Raw genomic sequence first — 17,059 nt, 5'->3', positions numbered from 1 at the left:
TAAAAGTATAAAATTTAGTGTGTATAGTGAGATAATGTAAAATATTAGTTGAGTGAGTTGAGTTTACTCCTTGTGAGTGGCAATCTCTTTATAACCCTATGTAGGCCTAAACCATTGATATTAGTATTTTCATCGCTTTTATAAGGTATATTTAGTTTTAATGATTGTACCATGTCACAAAATCCGAAGATAATATAACAAAATTAGAGTATAGTCTAATATAATTAGAATATTATGTAATATAATTTGAGTACTCAGTAATATAATAAAGAATCATTGTATGATAAAATAACGTTGGTATAAAATTAGGATAATGTATCCTAAAATCAAATAATATTATATTATATTATATTAATTGTGCGTTAATAAAATTGATTATAGATAATTACATAAAATTTATTAATACGATTATCATATATCTTATTAACTTATTGGAGATTCCGGTTTAAGAAATAATTACAATTATATCCAGAATTCCATCTTTACTTACTTCATCACAGGTCTTATCATAATTTGGACTGATCCATTTTTTTTTATCAGCAATAAAAAATCAATAAATGGGAACCACTTCAGGGGTGTTCCAACCCTTTTACAAGCTCACATAAAATTTAACTCCTATCTCGACACCCAAAACTGCCGAACAAATGACCAACCAAACCAAGCGCTAACTAGCTTTACCGAATCAGCCGTATACAGGCCAAAGGATCCAGAACCCAACAGGGGTAGGAAAAATAAACTTCGCGGTACTTTGCAGCAATCCAAGACCACACCTTTACTTGCACCGAGGCAAAAACTTCTAACACATTTGTCACTCCTCCATTAAAGATGACCGAGTTCCTATGCTTCCAAATTTCACTTACAATTCCAACCCAAATTGCCCCCCAAACATCATTAACAACAGATGCCTGACTCAACCTGAATTGGATAAAATTTTGCATAGGATCCAAATGGATTACGAACGACACTCCAAGCCACTCAAAGTAAAGACTCCAAACCCTCCAAGCAAAGTCACAAACGGCGAACAAGTGACTCGACGACTCGTCGACCTTCCCACACAAGCAGCATACAGGGTTTTCAACCACCACCCCACGCCTTACCAAATTAACCCTAGTTGCAATCCTATTTTCCAATACCCTCCAGGCCAGGAGTACAGCAGAAGGCAAGGCTTTACACCTCCACAACCTACAGTAAATCGGAGAGGACTTTCCGTCACTAACCCTCCTTACCTTACTATAAGTTGAGTTAACAGTAAAACTTTGAGACCCCTCAGCCTTTCCAGACCCAGCTATCCACCCCTCCCACATCCATCTTCACCCCCTTGCAACAACTGACTCAACTGCTCCTCCAAGAACTTCTCCCAGTCAAAGAGGGATCTACGCCAGCATAGATGCCAAATCCAAACACCATTAGACCAGTTCCCGAACTCGGTCACCTTAGCAGCTTTAGCCGTGCTAAGCGGATATAATCTCGGAAACATTCCCTTCAGAGCACCACAATTCAACCAGTTGTCCTCCCATAATGAAATATTTCCTCCATCACCAACTTTCCACTCAACCCCATCTTCAAAACTTCTGCCCCAGCCCTCTAAAGCCTAAACCTCCTTCAAGTCTCTCCACCAAAGGGAACCCCTGCAGGGTTTACCTTCTGCTCTCAAATTCCTTCATCCACCATATTTAGAGTCAATAATCTCTTTCCACAAACCTCCATTGGCCGAACCCCACCTCCAAATCCACTTGCCTAGCAGGGCCAGGTTAAATGTCCTTAAGTCAATGATTCCAAGACCCCCGTAGTCCCGAGGCTCACAAACCTTATTCCAAGAGGTCCAAGCAATCTTCCTTCTGTCAGAACCCCACCCCCAAAGGAAATTCCTTTGGATCCGAACTAACTTGTCAGCCACCCCAGATGGCAGTTTAAACAGGGACATAAAGAATAACGGAACTGAGGAGAGGACCGAATTAATCAAACAGATCCTCCCAGCCATCGACAAACACCTACCTTTCCACCTTGACAGCTTTCCCTGAACTCTCTCTATCACCACGTTCCAAAAAACACTACGCTTATGGCACCCTCCTACCGGTAACCCTAAATAGACAAAAGGAGTTACCATCACCTTATAGTTAAGAGTAGCTGCAAAACGCTGAAGCGAACATTGATCCAACCCCATCCTGCCAATACTGTTTTTTTAAAAATTCACCTTAAGCCCAGAAGCGAGCTCAAAGCAAAGCAAAATAGCCTTAATATTAAAAACACTTTTGGTATTCGCTTCGCAAAGGAATAAAGTATCGTCAGCATATTGTAACATACTAACCTTCACCTTATCTCTTCCAACCTCCAGACTGTCAATCAAATTCTTCTCTTCAGCCATCCTAGACACCCCAGCCAGCCCTTCTGCAACTATAAGGAAGAAGAACGGAGCAAGCGGGTTATCTTAACGAAGTCCACTCCGAGGAGTAAATTCCCCAATTGGGCTGCCATTCACTAATACAGAGACTGAAGCAGATTCTAAACAACACTTTATTCATCGAATCCATTGAGCGCAAAAACCCAACCTTCCCAACATATAATATAGGAACTCCCAACTAACCGAGTCATATGCTTTTTCATAGTCAACTTTAAAGAACACACAACTCTTCTTTTTCCTTCTATATTCTTCCAGCACCTCATTTGCTACTAGCACACTGTCCAACAAATCCCTACCTTCAAGAAAAGCAGACTGTCTAACATCAATCACTTTGCTAATCACCTTTTTCAAGTGTAGAGACAACACTTTTGAGATAATTTTATACAAACATCCAACCAAAGAAATAGGCCTAAACTCATCAAGTTGCAAAGGATTTTCAACTTTTGGAACAAGACAAAGGAAATAAGCGTTTGAACCTCTAGGTCAATGGCTCTTTGTCGCAAAATCCTTCACCGCTGACATCACATCCATCCTTAAAATTTCCCAACAAAACTTTATGAAACCAAAATTAAAACCAACAGGGCCAGGGCTCTTAGAACTTTCACAATTCCAAACCGCAGTCCTAATCTCTTCTTCAGAGAACTCCCCTACCAACAACTCGTTGTCTGCTTCCGATATAGAATTGAACCTTACGTTATATAACCTAACCTGACGAACATCGTTCCTGTCGAATCTATCCTTGAAGAAGTCACGGACCTTGTCCATAATTACCCCCTTATCCTCACACCACCTACCTTCAACAAACAACCCGTGCAATTCATTCCTCGACCTTCTCCATTTCACAGATGAGTGAAAAAAATTTGTGTTAAGATCCCCCTGTTTCAACCATTTATGTCTTGCTTTTTGAAATGCAACCGCCTCTTGTTTAAACATGGTTTTGTTCAGATCAGCCAAGAGTGACCTTCTCTCCTCCCTTTCTGACTCTTCTAAACCATTATCATCATCTCGTGCGTCTAACTCATTAATTCTCCTTTGTAACTCCTCACTAGCAAGGTTCACATCTCCAAACACTTCTTTGTTCCAGATTTTCAACTCTGCTTTAAGCTTTTTCAACTTTTCTTTGAAGACGTAAATTCCACTATCCATATATGTTCGATGTGGACCTAGGCTGTAAAATCTCATAAAATGGAAAATATGAAAAAAAAAAGAAAAATTGTTTATAACATAATCAAATCTGTGACATAATTAAATATATTTTTTAATATATAATGTGAGCGTACACAAAAATTTATAATACAATTATTATTATTTAATCTTGTAACTATGAGCTAATAAATGAATTACTTCTCATATGTTTTTGAAAGATCGTATTTCACTTTTGAAGTGTCCTCATCTACTATTTTATTTGCGGGGTAACCCTTCCCTATAGACAAATATTCCTTGAACAGACACCATAAGATTTTCTCGACCATTGATTGATGTAACATCCAAAAAAGTTTCTATGACCTTTTATGAACACAATCAATCCACTTGTTTCCCTCAACAATTTAAAATAAATAGTTGGGCATTTCATCTCTGTGCCAAATTATTCAACAAATAGTTTTCACTCATCAAACTTGGGGACAAAGATTTAATGATTTTTCCTATGCACCAAACTCATCCAATGAAATAGATTTCACTCAAGGAAATTATGCAAAAAAAAAAGAAAACACCTAAAATTTAAGAATTTTTTTCTTACCAAATTCATTTCCATTTAGGGAATTTACATCCTCTCAACGAATTCAAACCCTCTTCTGGTAACTTCAATCTTATAAAATATATAATTCCCTTTTCAGTTACAGTGGTTTGGGATTAAGGGGTGCAATGTTCATGTAGACGGATATCAGACTATATCCCGTGTTTGTTTCAACGAATGTGTGAGGGAGAAGTGGTGCGAAAAAGGAAAGATTATTAAAATTTCAGACTATATAGTGAATGATTAAAAGGTTAAAACTATTAGGATTGAATAAAATATTAAAAACTATGCATAATATAAAGGAAGTGCAAAATAAAATAAAAATTTATTGAATTGTTTGTTATGATTGTCTTGAACGTACTCACTGTATCGCGACTTACAATGTCAGTTGGGTCTGAGTTATCTATTTGAGTATTGTGAGTGTTGAAAGGAGTGTAAAATGTTACACAATCTGAAGCATGACAGGTTGATCAATACAAAATCATATGAAAACAAAGGAGATACATAAAAACAGCTCGTAAACTAGTAAGAGTTTATTTTTATATTAAAAAAAAATAATAAATAACTTCATATCACCTGCAACCCGCGACCACCACAACCATCGCACAAATAGAGAGAGGACTGACAGAGTGTCTTGGGAAGGCAAGGACGGAGAGAGATCAAAATTGAGAGAAGCAAAGACAGAACAAAGAGAGAACTGACATAGTCTCTTGGGGAGGCAAGGACGGAAAGAGAGATCAGAAATTGGAATTGAGAGAAACAAAGACAGAACAGAGAGAGGATTGACAGAGTTCACCCAAATATAACAAAACCAGTTGTAGTGTCTTGATATGGATAAAGAAAAAAATTGAGTTCACCACCCATTCCAGTCTTACTTGCCAAGTTGCATTAGAGTGATTTTTTGTGTCTCTCATTAGTAAAAATAAAGTTCAATGAGAGAAGAAAAAACCACATAAACTCCTAAACACTTACATTTTTATCCTTAATATATAATAAAAAATAAGTAAAATCATTCAAACTTTTTAAATTTTATTTCAAATAAACTGTACATAAAAAAAAGTTTAATATATTTATAATAAAAATAGATAAATAAATATTAAATATATTTCTAATAAAATAAAAATGCCTATAAATATATTTATAATAAAAAAGCCTATATTCATTAATAAAAATAGTATAAACATAATTAATTATATTATAAATTTATATATATAATCCATTACATTTCATATATAATCGATTATGTATATAAATTTTATATCATCATTATTTTATATATATATATATATATATATATTTTGACCTAATGTATATAATATTATTTTATAACATAATAATAAAATAAATAATAATAATAATATAAATTATTATTAATACTAATAATATATATATTAAAATAATAATAATATTTAAAATTAATTTATAAAATAATAAAAATTATAAAGAATAATATGAATTAAAATAAAATTTTAAAATAATGATAATAAATGTAAATAAAATAATTTTAATAAATAATAATATTATTGTTAATTATTTTAATTGAATTTAATATTGAATATTAATAATGTTATTAATAATAAATATAAATATAATTATTTATATAAAAATTAATTTATATGTTAATAAATAATATTAATTATATAAAATATTCAATTAATTTTTTTATATATTAAATAAATTTGTAAAAAAAATTCAATCACAATCATCATATTATTTATAATTTTTTTATAAAAAAAAATTATGTTCTAAAATATAAGAGACTTGTATTTTTTATATAAAATTTTAGTTAAATTAAATTTTACAAAATATTTTATATTTTATTATTTAAATATTTTAAAGATAAAGATATATTTGTAAACTTACATTTTACACATCTAAAACAAAAATTTTACACCTATCACATTACTCACAAATATCAATAAACTTTTTTTACACATCTAATCTAACATATTCTAATTTAAACGTCTTTAATTTTCTTCTCAAATGTTCACACTTTCATTCTCTCACACCTTCAATTTTTCACTCTCCAATCTACACAAAGCTCCAAACTACACAAAGCATTAGTGAATTGCCTAACTATGGAATGCAATGTTGAAAAAACTTTATTCTATTTTCTTAATAGTTTGTCTAGTAAATTTTCCTCTATACGTCAATTATCAATAATGCATAACAAATTTATTTAGAAAAAGACTAAAAAACCAAAGAAGATAGTTGAGAGGTTTCCCTATAACTTAAAACCTATTTTTTTTATTCAAATAAATAAATAAAATAAAATATTTTAACCCTTACATAAAATTAGTGTCAAATAAAAAATCACACAAGACTTAAAAGAGACTAAGTAATAATCATTTATTCATAAAATTTGTCATCGAAATAGTCGTTATCTAAGTGTTAATCAACAAACAGATTTAGTCAGTGAAAATGGAAGTAACAAAATGTTGGATCATTCTATTGAATACAATAAATATGATTATTTTCCATTTTTCAGCAACTGATTTTCACTAGATGAAATGGTAAATTAAAATTTCAGCCACCGATTTTAATGGATATTTGGCTAACCAGTATGTTTCGGTCGCTGATGGGTTTTCGATTAGCCACCGAGTTTAATGGATTTTTGGCGAACCAGTATGTTTCGGTCGCTGATGGGTTTTCGATTTTCCCCAAAATGAGATATTTTCACTTTGCCTCTTCCAAATCCTTTAACCTAAATTAGGTCTGAAGAAGTTATACCGCCGGAACCTGTCCCAATTTGAGCCCTGGTCTTTGTGATATAGGAAGCGGCTTTCAATGGGGAAGTGAATATCAGCGTTCATATCTGTTTCCGCGGAGAGGGAGATTTCGAGCTTTAGAAGTTAAAACTCGGTAAGCTTTGATTTCTTGTTGCATTTTCTTTTCAACAAACCAAAAAATCTTTCTGCAACACTGTATTCGTTCATAAATATATCTCTTCTCATAAATGAATGTTTCTCAAGCTCATACTTGTTCTAGACTGCAAATCTGAAACTGGAGTAATCTTTTCTTCAGCGCATCACTCAAAATTCCCTTAATACTGGATAAATTGGTTTACTGCATTGACTTAACTATATGGATAAATCATCGATTATTTTTCTTGTAGTATTTTCCCCCCGTTTAATTTACCTTTAGGAAATTATTTTACACTTCTATTGGTTTATTGTTCTTACTAAGAATTTGATAAAGCTTCTTCTGATTTCACATATATTCAAATCACTTAGGTCGGAGTTCTTTACCATCTTCCCTACAATTTGTGTTATTTTAATGTTTCTATCTAATATATTACTTTCTAGTTCTGTTTTTTTATTTCTAATTTTCAAGCCTTATTGAAGTAACAAAATTCTGTGAATCAAATGAGAAGAGAAACAAAAATTAAAATCCAACCACTTCATCTTCAATCCTCTCTCTAAATTGAAACTCTGATTATGCTCCAAACCATGTAATTGTGTGATCCATGATTCCTTCCATCTCTTTTTTTTAAAAAATTGTTAGCTTTATTTTGGTACTTACCTAATGTAACTGTTATATTTGGTGGAATGCTTTTCTACATAATTTAAAAGATATGGAACCTTATTATATGGAATTTCTTGTAGTAAGTTTGCATTAATGGAAATTCCCAAAGGTAGAGAATGGATGTATCAAAGATTGGATGCTAATAAACATTTGACAGAAGAATTTAGAGAAGGATTGTATGAGTTTTTACAATATGTTATTGGTCAAGAAAAGTTTCAAGAACAAGGTGAAGTATTAAGATGTCCTTGTGTTAAATGTAATTGTAAAGTTTTTAAGTACGTGGATCAAGTTGTGTGGGATCTCTATCAAAAGGGATTCATGCCTAATTATTACTTGTGGACAAATCATGGTGAAGATCAACCTGTTCAATCAACCTTGGACCAATATTGGAGTTCTATAGAATTTCAAAACAAAAGTGTCATTGCCAAGGCAAATCGAGTTATTGATAAGGGAGAATCAGTCTACTGTGTAGGTTCCATATCTACTGCATCTCACTGTGAGAAAATGGTAATATTTTTATGTTTTTATATATTTAATTTAAATACAATATATTAGACTTAGATATTCTATTATATATTTCCATTAAATTTATGTAGAGTAAGGAGTTTGAACGACAACCAACTACTTGGAAAGTTGTAGAGAGAACAAAGAAATTAAGAACTGAACAATGGGTTAATGATAAGACTTCTGAGCTTGCGGTATGTTTAAACTTGAAGTTATACTTTACTATTTATTATATGTTTTCTTTACAATAGTTAATTTGACTTCATTTTTAGGAGAAATATAAGAAATGTCAAGAAGTTGAACAACATCTAATGCTTGAAGGATCATCTTCGCAAAACTCTCCTGTTACTTCCATTGATGACAACGAAACATACTTTAATGTTGTTGAATGTGGAAATAAAAAAAGAAATGTATATGACCTTAATGTATTGAGCAAAAGGTGTAATACTTCCACAAGTGTTCACTCTACTCCAAGTCAAGCTACAATAGTTCATCAAATAGAAGAAATGCGTGAGGCTATTCAAAAGTTAAATGACAACCTTATGGAAAAGAATGCTAAGGAGCGGATACTGGAAGAAAAGATGGAGCAATTAATGAAAGATCAACAAAAACATAGTGAACGCATTCGCCAACAAGGTGAAAACATCCGCCAACAAGGTGAGAAGATGAAACTCATCTTACAATAGATTCAAATGAATATTTTGATAACAGGTCTTTCAGATCCTACTGTGCTAGTGGACAACATAAAAGATACAACATTACAGATGATAGGACATAAGAAGATAAGTTCAATGTTGTATTTTGTAATAGATTTGAGTGTTTTCATTTATTTACAATACTTTGACTTACGTAATATAGTTTACATTTACTTTTTATACTACTTTTCCATAGAACTGATGTAATATATCCCTTATTACACTAGTTATTACATCGGTTCCATTGATTCTTGTCTGTAATCAATGTAATATGTCCCTTATTTCATCGGTTATAATACTAATGTAAAATGTAATGGACTTTCTACACTGTTGGCATCTATATTGGTGATGAAATCAATGTAATAAATTTTCTAAAATAAGTGTAAACTGTATTGTTTGCACTAGTGATTAATGATATATGGACTGGATCCAGATCTTAAGATGATATTTTTGTTGATATGCCTTCATTGGAGAGTGTTCATGAATCAGAAGATTTGCTACAAGAAAATGACCCTTTGCCTATTGCTGACAAATGAGTTCCTTCTAAAATTGACTCTAATGTTGACATTACAAAATTGTTTTGAATCACTTTCAGGTTTGGAAAATGTAGTGGCAGTGATCAATTACACTAGTTGTTGCTACTAGTCCCAAAACATAGGTGTCTTTTGATTTTGTTGTTCTTGTTGTGTCTGATGCAAATGTTGTTCCTCTTCTATTGTGTTTGATGTAGATGTTGCTCTGAAGCTTAATGTTGTCCCCTCTTCAGTTGTTGTTTTGTTCTTGAAAGAATGTAAATTTGTTGCTAAGTATTTGAAGGGTGAGGGTGATACGAGACTATTTCTTAGTGAGAATGAATATGATGTTGTTCAAACTACTAGGAGGCTTGGACGTCCTAGGAAAAGTTATAAGATGTCTGCTAAGAAGAAATGAGAGTCCTTTCTTTCTTTGGGGTTCTTTCTTAAAGGATGAGAATAAATGCCTTGAATTTTTTATTGGGGTTAATTAACTAAGTATTGTTTTTCTTAGGTTGTTTTTTATGGGTTTTTGCTTAGTCTCCTATATTTGTTTGTATTTCCTTTCCTTTTTATTTTTTTAATAATACTATTTTGCATGTGACGACAGATGATTGTTGAAATCTAAGGTGTTATCCTAGTAGAGATGTCAAGTTTCATATTGATATCTAATGTGATAGCTTTTTTTTAAGAAAAAAAATGACTATATATCTGTTTTGTTTTGCTTATTAACCACTAATCAAGTATATTTCACATTATATTGCATGATTTGTTTAAAGTTTGTCATCTCACAACCAAATTCCTCCATCACTTAATATCACTTATTCATTATTATAAATGACTAATCAATTTTATCATCTCTTAATCCACAAACATTCAAACTAATACTTAATTTAACAAGTATTTAGGCTCAACATTGGATAATCATATTAAATATTAATCCCTCTATCATTACACACTCATATCGCCTCAAATGACATTGTCTCACATTAACCAATTATAAAAGTTTTTATTTTCTATCTTTTCTTTTTCTCTCAAATTATGTCATGTGCTTTAAAAGATGCACAAACATAGCATAGAGAATAGGCCGTAAAATCCACTAATTATATATGTTCTACTTAATTTCAATTGAACACTTCATCATCATAGTTCACTAATCAACTTGTTCACGTTCTCATCATATTCTTACTCAATTCTAATCAAACAATCATACTTACATTCATAAATAGTACAATAATTCATTATCATTAAGTAATACCACTTCATATAGTTTTTACTCAAAAATCAAAAGTTTATAACCAATTCATCGAAAATCATCCCATGAAATTTCAATGACTAATGACTCCTAATACAATTTAATATTAATAAAAATAATAATTCTATCATCTTATGATTAATTAAAAATAAATAATTCAAGATATTCATATGCCAATTCGCTCGCACAACTGCAAATCGTTTATGAAAATTTCCAAATGATAAAATGTCCATCTTTAATGAAAAAATATTAAACAAATCAATTATTCATAAATAATTTAAGACAATTCAACAACGTTGATACCGTAAATATGTCTATGTCAATATATTAAAAATAACATGTGATTTTCTAAATGTCATAAGAAGTCTATAAAAAATGGTTTTTTTCATTCTAAATTTTAATTAATCCTACCCTATTAAATTTCAAGAAAAAAATACTAATAAAATTCAATCATACACCATAATTACATACCATTTAGAAAGATTAATACTTTAATTTGGAATCTTGTCATGAAATATTAAAAATCATAATTAATTTTAAAAAGACATTTTCTCACTATTTTTTGTTTTCCTCTTGCTCTTGAAACAATGTTTTTAAAACAATGTACTTGTACCGGTATGGACGAGGTCGACCCTTGGCCTCCTTGTCCGAGACCTGGTCAACCTGACCGAAATCAAAAGAAAGCCGGCCGAGACCTGAGAGGCTTGACCGAGATGACGAGGCCAACCACCTACATGGTCGAAACCTTAGAAAGCCTAGTCAAGATGGCCAAGACCATGAGAACTTGGCCGAGGGCCGACACACATCAGGTTAGCTTGGCCGAGGGTCGACCCCTGACACCGTTAACGCTCAAACCAAGATCAGTAAAGCTAATCCATCATTAAGAATTAGGTAATGCAACCCTAAGCGGTATCCACCTCGATAAACGGATCCAACAAAGTAGGCCCATTAGAATAATATAAATAGCACGTATCCCAAGGAGTAAGGTATGTCATTTATTACTGTTCACCTACCTGAGAGCTGACCACCCGCTTTACTGACTTGAGCGTCGGAGTGTCTTTGCAGGTACCCCCACCATCCGGTGTTCACCCGAGACCGAGTGACGAAGGAGGAGCAGGAGGACGAGAAGAGTCCCAGCTCATCACCCAGTCACCTGACCGACCAAAGGAAGGAGAAGAAGACTTCAATAGTTCTCTAGGTCCCATCTCCCTAGCAAGAACAATACTTTTTTTCGCAAAAAATAATAATGCAACTCCAACAAACACCTAGAAGTTAAGATAATTTTTTTTATTATGGATTAAAATCTAATATAGATTTAATATTGGATCTAAACCTAGTGTAGACTCGATCTTGCCAAACTCAACCTAATTGTTGGGCACACACTCACGAGGAGTTGATATGATGCAATTTGAATCTAATGTTTATAAAGATATTTATTACTTCATCTACTACTAAGTTGCAGTATTCAAGATCATTTATACTTCGTTATGATCTTAGGTATCATTCATTACTTATCATGGTACTTTTGGTGTATTTAATTTATACCTTTTGTCTTATTTTATTAAAAAATATTTTTTATACTTAATAGACTTTTTCAATATTTTATTATGATAGAAAGATGGAAAGTAAAAAATAAAAATAAAAGAAGTTATATAAATAGAAATTAATGAAAAAGTTAAATACATTTATTTATTATTTTCTAATTATTAGTTTATTATAATAAAGTATATAAATATTAATAATATAATTGATTATATTTTAGTACCATGATTGATTATATATAATTTTTTCATTCAAATTTCTAAGTGTTTGTGCGACAAGTATAACATATACGTATTTTTTTATAGTTTTTAATATTCTTAGGCCTTGTTGTTTTTACTCTTGTACTTTCTATAGTTGAAAGTAAATATACTCTAAAAGTAAGTAGTTTATTAAACATTTTTCATTCACCTAAAACTATTATTTTAATTTCAATGTCATTTATATATTTTTGTTATCTTTCTTAATTATATAAGTATTCATATTAGGTAAAAGGTGTTTTCTCTTTATGCCTTTTATAAGAATGACTTTAAGAATTTTAAAAAATGATTTTTTTTTTTCATTAAGATTTATGTAAAGTAGAGAATTTTTATTTCAGTATAATTATCAAAGGCAGTCTCTCTATTTTTTTTTCCCAGAAAATAGTATTTTTATTTTTCACTTTTGAGAAGATATTATAATATATTATTGTATGAAGAAGCTTGCGCCGTGCATATATGTTACTGTAGGAAGAAGCTTGTTTGCTCTTCCCACCTACCTTACCCGAATCAAAAGTAGAATAAACATTTTTAGATTTTGTTTTTAATTTTTTTTTCAGAATATAATTTTTTATATTCTGAAATTATTATTTTTTAATTCATTTTTTATTTCATAATTCTATTAAAAAAAATTATTTTCAAAACATAAAAATCTATTCTAGATTTATTTTTCTGGGAAGTAAGGTGCAGGAAGAATTTGCCTACATTAAATATAGTTTTTCATCTTAAAAATAAAATCAATCGACGTAGTTGAAATCCACATAGTTAAAAAAAAATCATTTCATGTACATGCATAAAAATTAGAATGTCGTTTCTGAGAAAATAAGGTAAAAAAAATGCAGGAAACATCATTGATCATATATATAAAGAATCTGAGAGTTTTTAAGATAGAACAAAATGAAACTCTTAAACCGTCACCAGAAATTGCTACAATCACCAAGATCTACTACACGGTTACTTTAGACGATCAGTAGAAACTTGTAGACGGTCTCCACAAACCACTAAACTATGTTTACGAATGACTAAACACCACTAAACAATTGTAGATCACTAAACGTTCTCCATATATTACTAGACGGTCTTCACAAACACATTACTCTCACAACATCAACACATTGAAAGCACCTCTGTTTTTGCGCCTTCTGGTTTGTTCACACATTATATTTTTTACCGTTTTTCAATAGAACCACTCTATTTTTACCAAAACTTTTCACTTAGAGATCAGAAAAGATGGAGTTTTTTTGTAGTTTGAAGTTTAAATTTTTCATCCTGCTAGTTTATTTTTTTATAAAAAAATGGATGTTTAAAAAGTTCGACAATATGTGGAAATTTGTGTTTTACAACCAATTTGTTGGGAACCAGTTGAAATGTACAGGTGCAGTATAATCTACTTAAAAGAAAAAAAATATTTGGCTAACTAGAAAATTCACCTGAAATAATTGTTTTGTTTAGTTTGGATTAAGAGGAAATAAAGAAAAAATAATGAAAAACGGAATTATTTGAATTAAAAAAATTAAAGGAAAATAAGTGAAAATTTAGAAATTATTTTATTAATACAATAAAAAAATTAATCCATATATTTATAAAATAATTAAATTATCTTGTGTTAAAAACGAAATTGGATTGAATATTTAAAAATGTTTTAACATCTACTATTTGTGTTGGGTCAAATTGTTTCTCTTTATTATTTAGAAATATTCATTTATTAAATAATCGTCAATTATTTTATATGTATATATAATAATATAGAAAATAATTTAAAAGAATGTAATTTAAATTTGAAATAAAATTACAACTAACTAAAATGAAAAAAAAAAAATCATCATGAAATGTCAGTAGAAGTAAAAATTATAGCATAGAAGAAAACATTAGAATGTCAGTGGAAGTAAAAGTTATAGCACAGAAGAAGAAATTAAAATAAGTTGTTTTCTTAGTACAGAATCTAAGTTAATTAATTTTATATTTAATTCGTTATGATATAATTGTATTACATGAAATATTAAATTTAAATTGATGTAACTACTGGTTAATTAACTATATAAAAGTAATTTAACATAAATAGAAAATAGTTTATGCACATTATAATTTAACATGTGAAGAGCAAGAAAGAAATGCAATAATGGGGAAAATAAATAAATAGAAGCAATACACTCATCTAAGTAATAGAATAACTAATCGAAAAATTCGAGAAAAACTATTTCAAAACATAAAGAAAAATGATCATTAACCTATTCTTTCCAATAACAATAATGAAAGTATTGATCCAACAGCCATAACGATGTCAAAGCAGACTCATTGTGCACCATAGAAAGCCAAAAAGTACAGAATTCGTTTGAAGTTAAATTGTAATTCAAGGCTACTCTTGTCTTTTGACTTTAACTACGGGATGTATATAGTAATTATGGGATTTCGGCAAGTAAAAACCCTAATATTATGTGTTATTTTAGATAAGACTGTTTCTTCCTGCACCTCCGTATCTTCTTCTGGCACCTCCATACACAACATGAAAATACATTTTTATCCTTCTTATGCCACCCCATAGAATAACTTCCGGATTATGTAATTCGAAAATGCATTTGAAAAAAGACTTCCAGATTACATAATCCGGAAGTTAAAAAAGACTTCTAGATTTGGTAATCCGGAAAATAATCATGCATCTGAAAAAAGACTTCTGGATTATATAATCCGGAAGCTAATTACAAATTTGAAAAATGACTTCCGGATTATATAATCCGGAATATTACAGAGGGACATTTTTGGAAATTCGAAAATCTATGGAGGTGAGAGAAGAAGGTATGGAGGTGCAGGAAGAAGCAGCCTTTAGATAAATGAAATTAGCCCAGTGTAATTTGGGTCAAATTCAGCCAAGAATTGAAATGGCTGCTTCTTCCTGCACCTCCATACCTTCTTCTCTCACCTCCAAATTTTCATATTTCCAAAAATGTCCCTCTGTAATATTCTGGATTACATAATTCGGAAGTTATTTTTCAAATTTGTAATTAGCTTCCGGATTATATAATCCGAAAGTCTTTTTTAACTTCCAGATTATGTAATCCGGAAGTCTTTTTTCAAATGCATTTCTGGATTACATAATCCGAAAGTTATTCTATGGGGGTGGCACAAGAAGGATAAAAATGTATTTTCATGTTGTGTATGGAGGTGCCAGAAGAAGATATGGAGGTGCAGGAAGAAACAGTCAATTGAAATAGGCTCAATTTTTGTTTGAAGATTGGATATTGGAAATCAATTGTCAGGTCTCAAATTCTTCATGCACCTCAATAGATTCTTCTCGCACTCCTATATTTTCAAAAAAGCCAAAATTATCCTTCTGAGTTTTACATTTTGGAATACAAATTTTGTGTTTTTGAATTTTATATTTCGAAATGAAAAATTTTAATTTTAAATTGTACAATCTCTGAAATACTATTTCAAATATAAATTTTGTTTTTCGAATTCTATAATTGGAATACAAATTTGTATTTCAAATTATACAATTTAAAATATAATGTATTCTACATTGTAGAATTTAAAATACATTATTTTGAATTAATACAAATTTTGCATTTTAGGTTCAAAATTTTAGAATATAATTTTATATTATGAATTATACAATATAGAATACAGAATACATGTATTCTTGATTTAAAATTTTGGAATTCATACTACAATTTTTTTAGACTATGAATGTAATGGGACTGTTATGGTAGTGACGCTGGACATGGGAGGTGCTAAGTTGATGTTGGAGACGGGGCTACTGTAGCAGTGGCATTGGAGGTGGGGAGCTACTATAACGGTGGAAGTTGAGGGTAGAGTGCTCAATAAAAAAAGATGACAAAAAAAAAGAGAGTAAAATTGTAATTTAATTATCCTATGAAAGTGAAAAAGAAAGCATAAGTTGCAAGAAGAAATTGACTTGTTGTTGAATAGTTATATATATATATATATATATATATATATATATATATATATATTTTAAATCACAACAAGAAGTAAGTTAAGTATTATTTTCTGCATCAACTTCATAAATAATTTTACCATAGTTTTATTTTAAAACTATTCCTTACGTTTATTTATTTAGAACTCATAGAGTAAAATCAAAAGAAGTTCATAATTGAGAAACCTGATTTGATTTGTCTCAATTTCATTGGTTCCAACTAGACTTTGAACTCGAATCAACTTGGCTCAACCTAAGTCTGGGTCAACTTAGTTCGATCACTCAGGCTGACTCAACTCGATCTAGGTTTGGACTTACTTGAATTGACCTGACTCTTGCACCAATTCCCGCTAGTACATAATATGTGTAATAGAATATGTAATAATTGTTAATAATAATCTTAAAGATACACATTAGTAATATTGGTAAACAATCACTACAAGAAAGTCATGAAATAGAAACCAATTTCTAGAAACTAAAATAATTAGTTGCAATAGTAATTAAATTAGAGACCATTTTAGAAACTAAAAAGAAATTTTGTTTCTAAATTAGTTTCTATTATTTTCTATCTAAATTGGTATCTAATTAGCAACCAAGATTTTAGAGACCAAATTTAGAAACTAAATAATTGGTATCTAAAACCTTAGTTGCTAATTAGATACCAATTTAGAAACTATTTAACAATAATAAAAAATAATAGAA

General features: G+C 30.4%; 2 protein-coding genes across 2 annotated transcripts; one reads left to right on the top strand and one right to left on the bottom strand.

The window, feature by feature from the left end:
• Positions 1–2,884: 2,884 nt before the first annotated feature.
• On the bottom strand, positions 2,885–3,547 carry LOC137809449 (uncharacterized). Its single transcript, XM_068610558.1, has one exon. It carries the CDS (start codon positions 3,545–3,547, stop codon positions 2,885–2,887), a length of 663 nt encoding a protein of 220 aa, XP_068466659.1.
• A 3,159-nt stretch (positions 3,548–6,706) lies between these two features.
• LOC137811869 (uncharacterized) lies at positions 6,707–9,185 on the top strand. Its single transcript, XM_068613726.1, has 4 exons — positions 6,707–6,998; positions 7,742–8,168; positions 8,258–8,359; positions 8,438–9,185. Exons 2-4 carry the CDS (start codon positions 7,755–7,757, stop codon positions 8,849–8,851), a joined length of 930 nt encoding a protein of 309 aa, XP_068469827.1. The 5' UTR covers positions 6,707–6,998; positions 7,742–7,754; the 3' UTR covers positions 8,852–9,185.
• The last annotated feature ends 7,874 nt before the right edge of the window (positions 9,186–17,059 follow it).

Source organism: Phaseolus vulgaris, chromosome 2 (assembly GCF_000499845.2).
Source record: "Phaseolus vulgaris cultivar G19833 chromosome 2, P. vulgaris v2.0, whole genome shotgun sequence".
In the NCBI taxonomy this organism is placed as follows: domain Eukaryota; kingdom Viridiplantae; phylum Streptophyta; class Magnoliopsida; order Fabales; family Fabaceae; genus Phaseolus; species Phaseolus vulgaris.
This window is presented reverse-complemented; position numbering and strand designations above follow the sequence as displayed.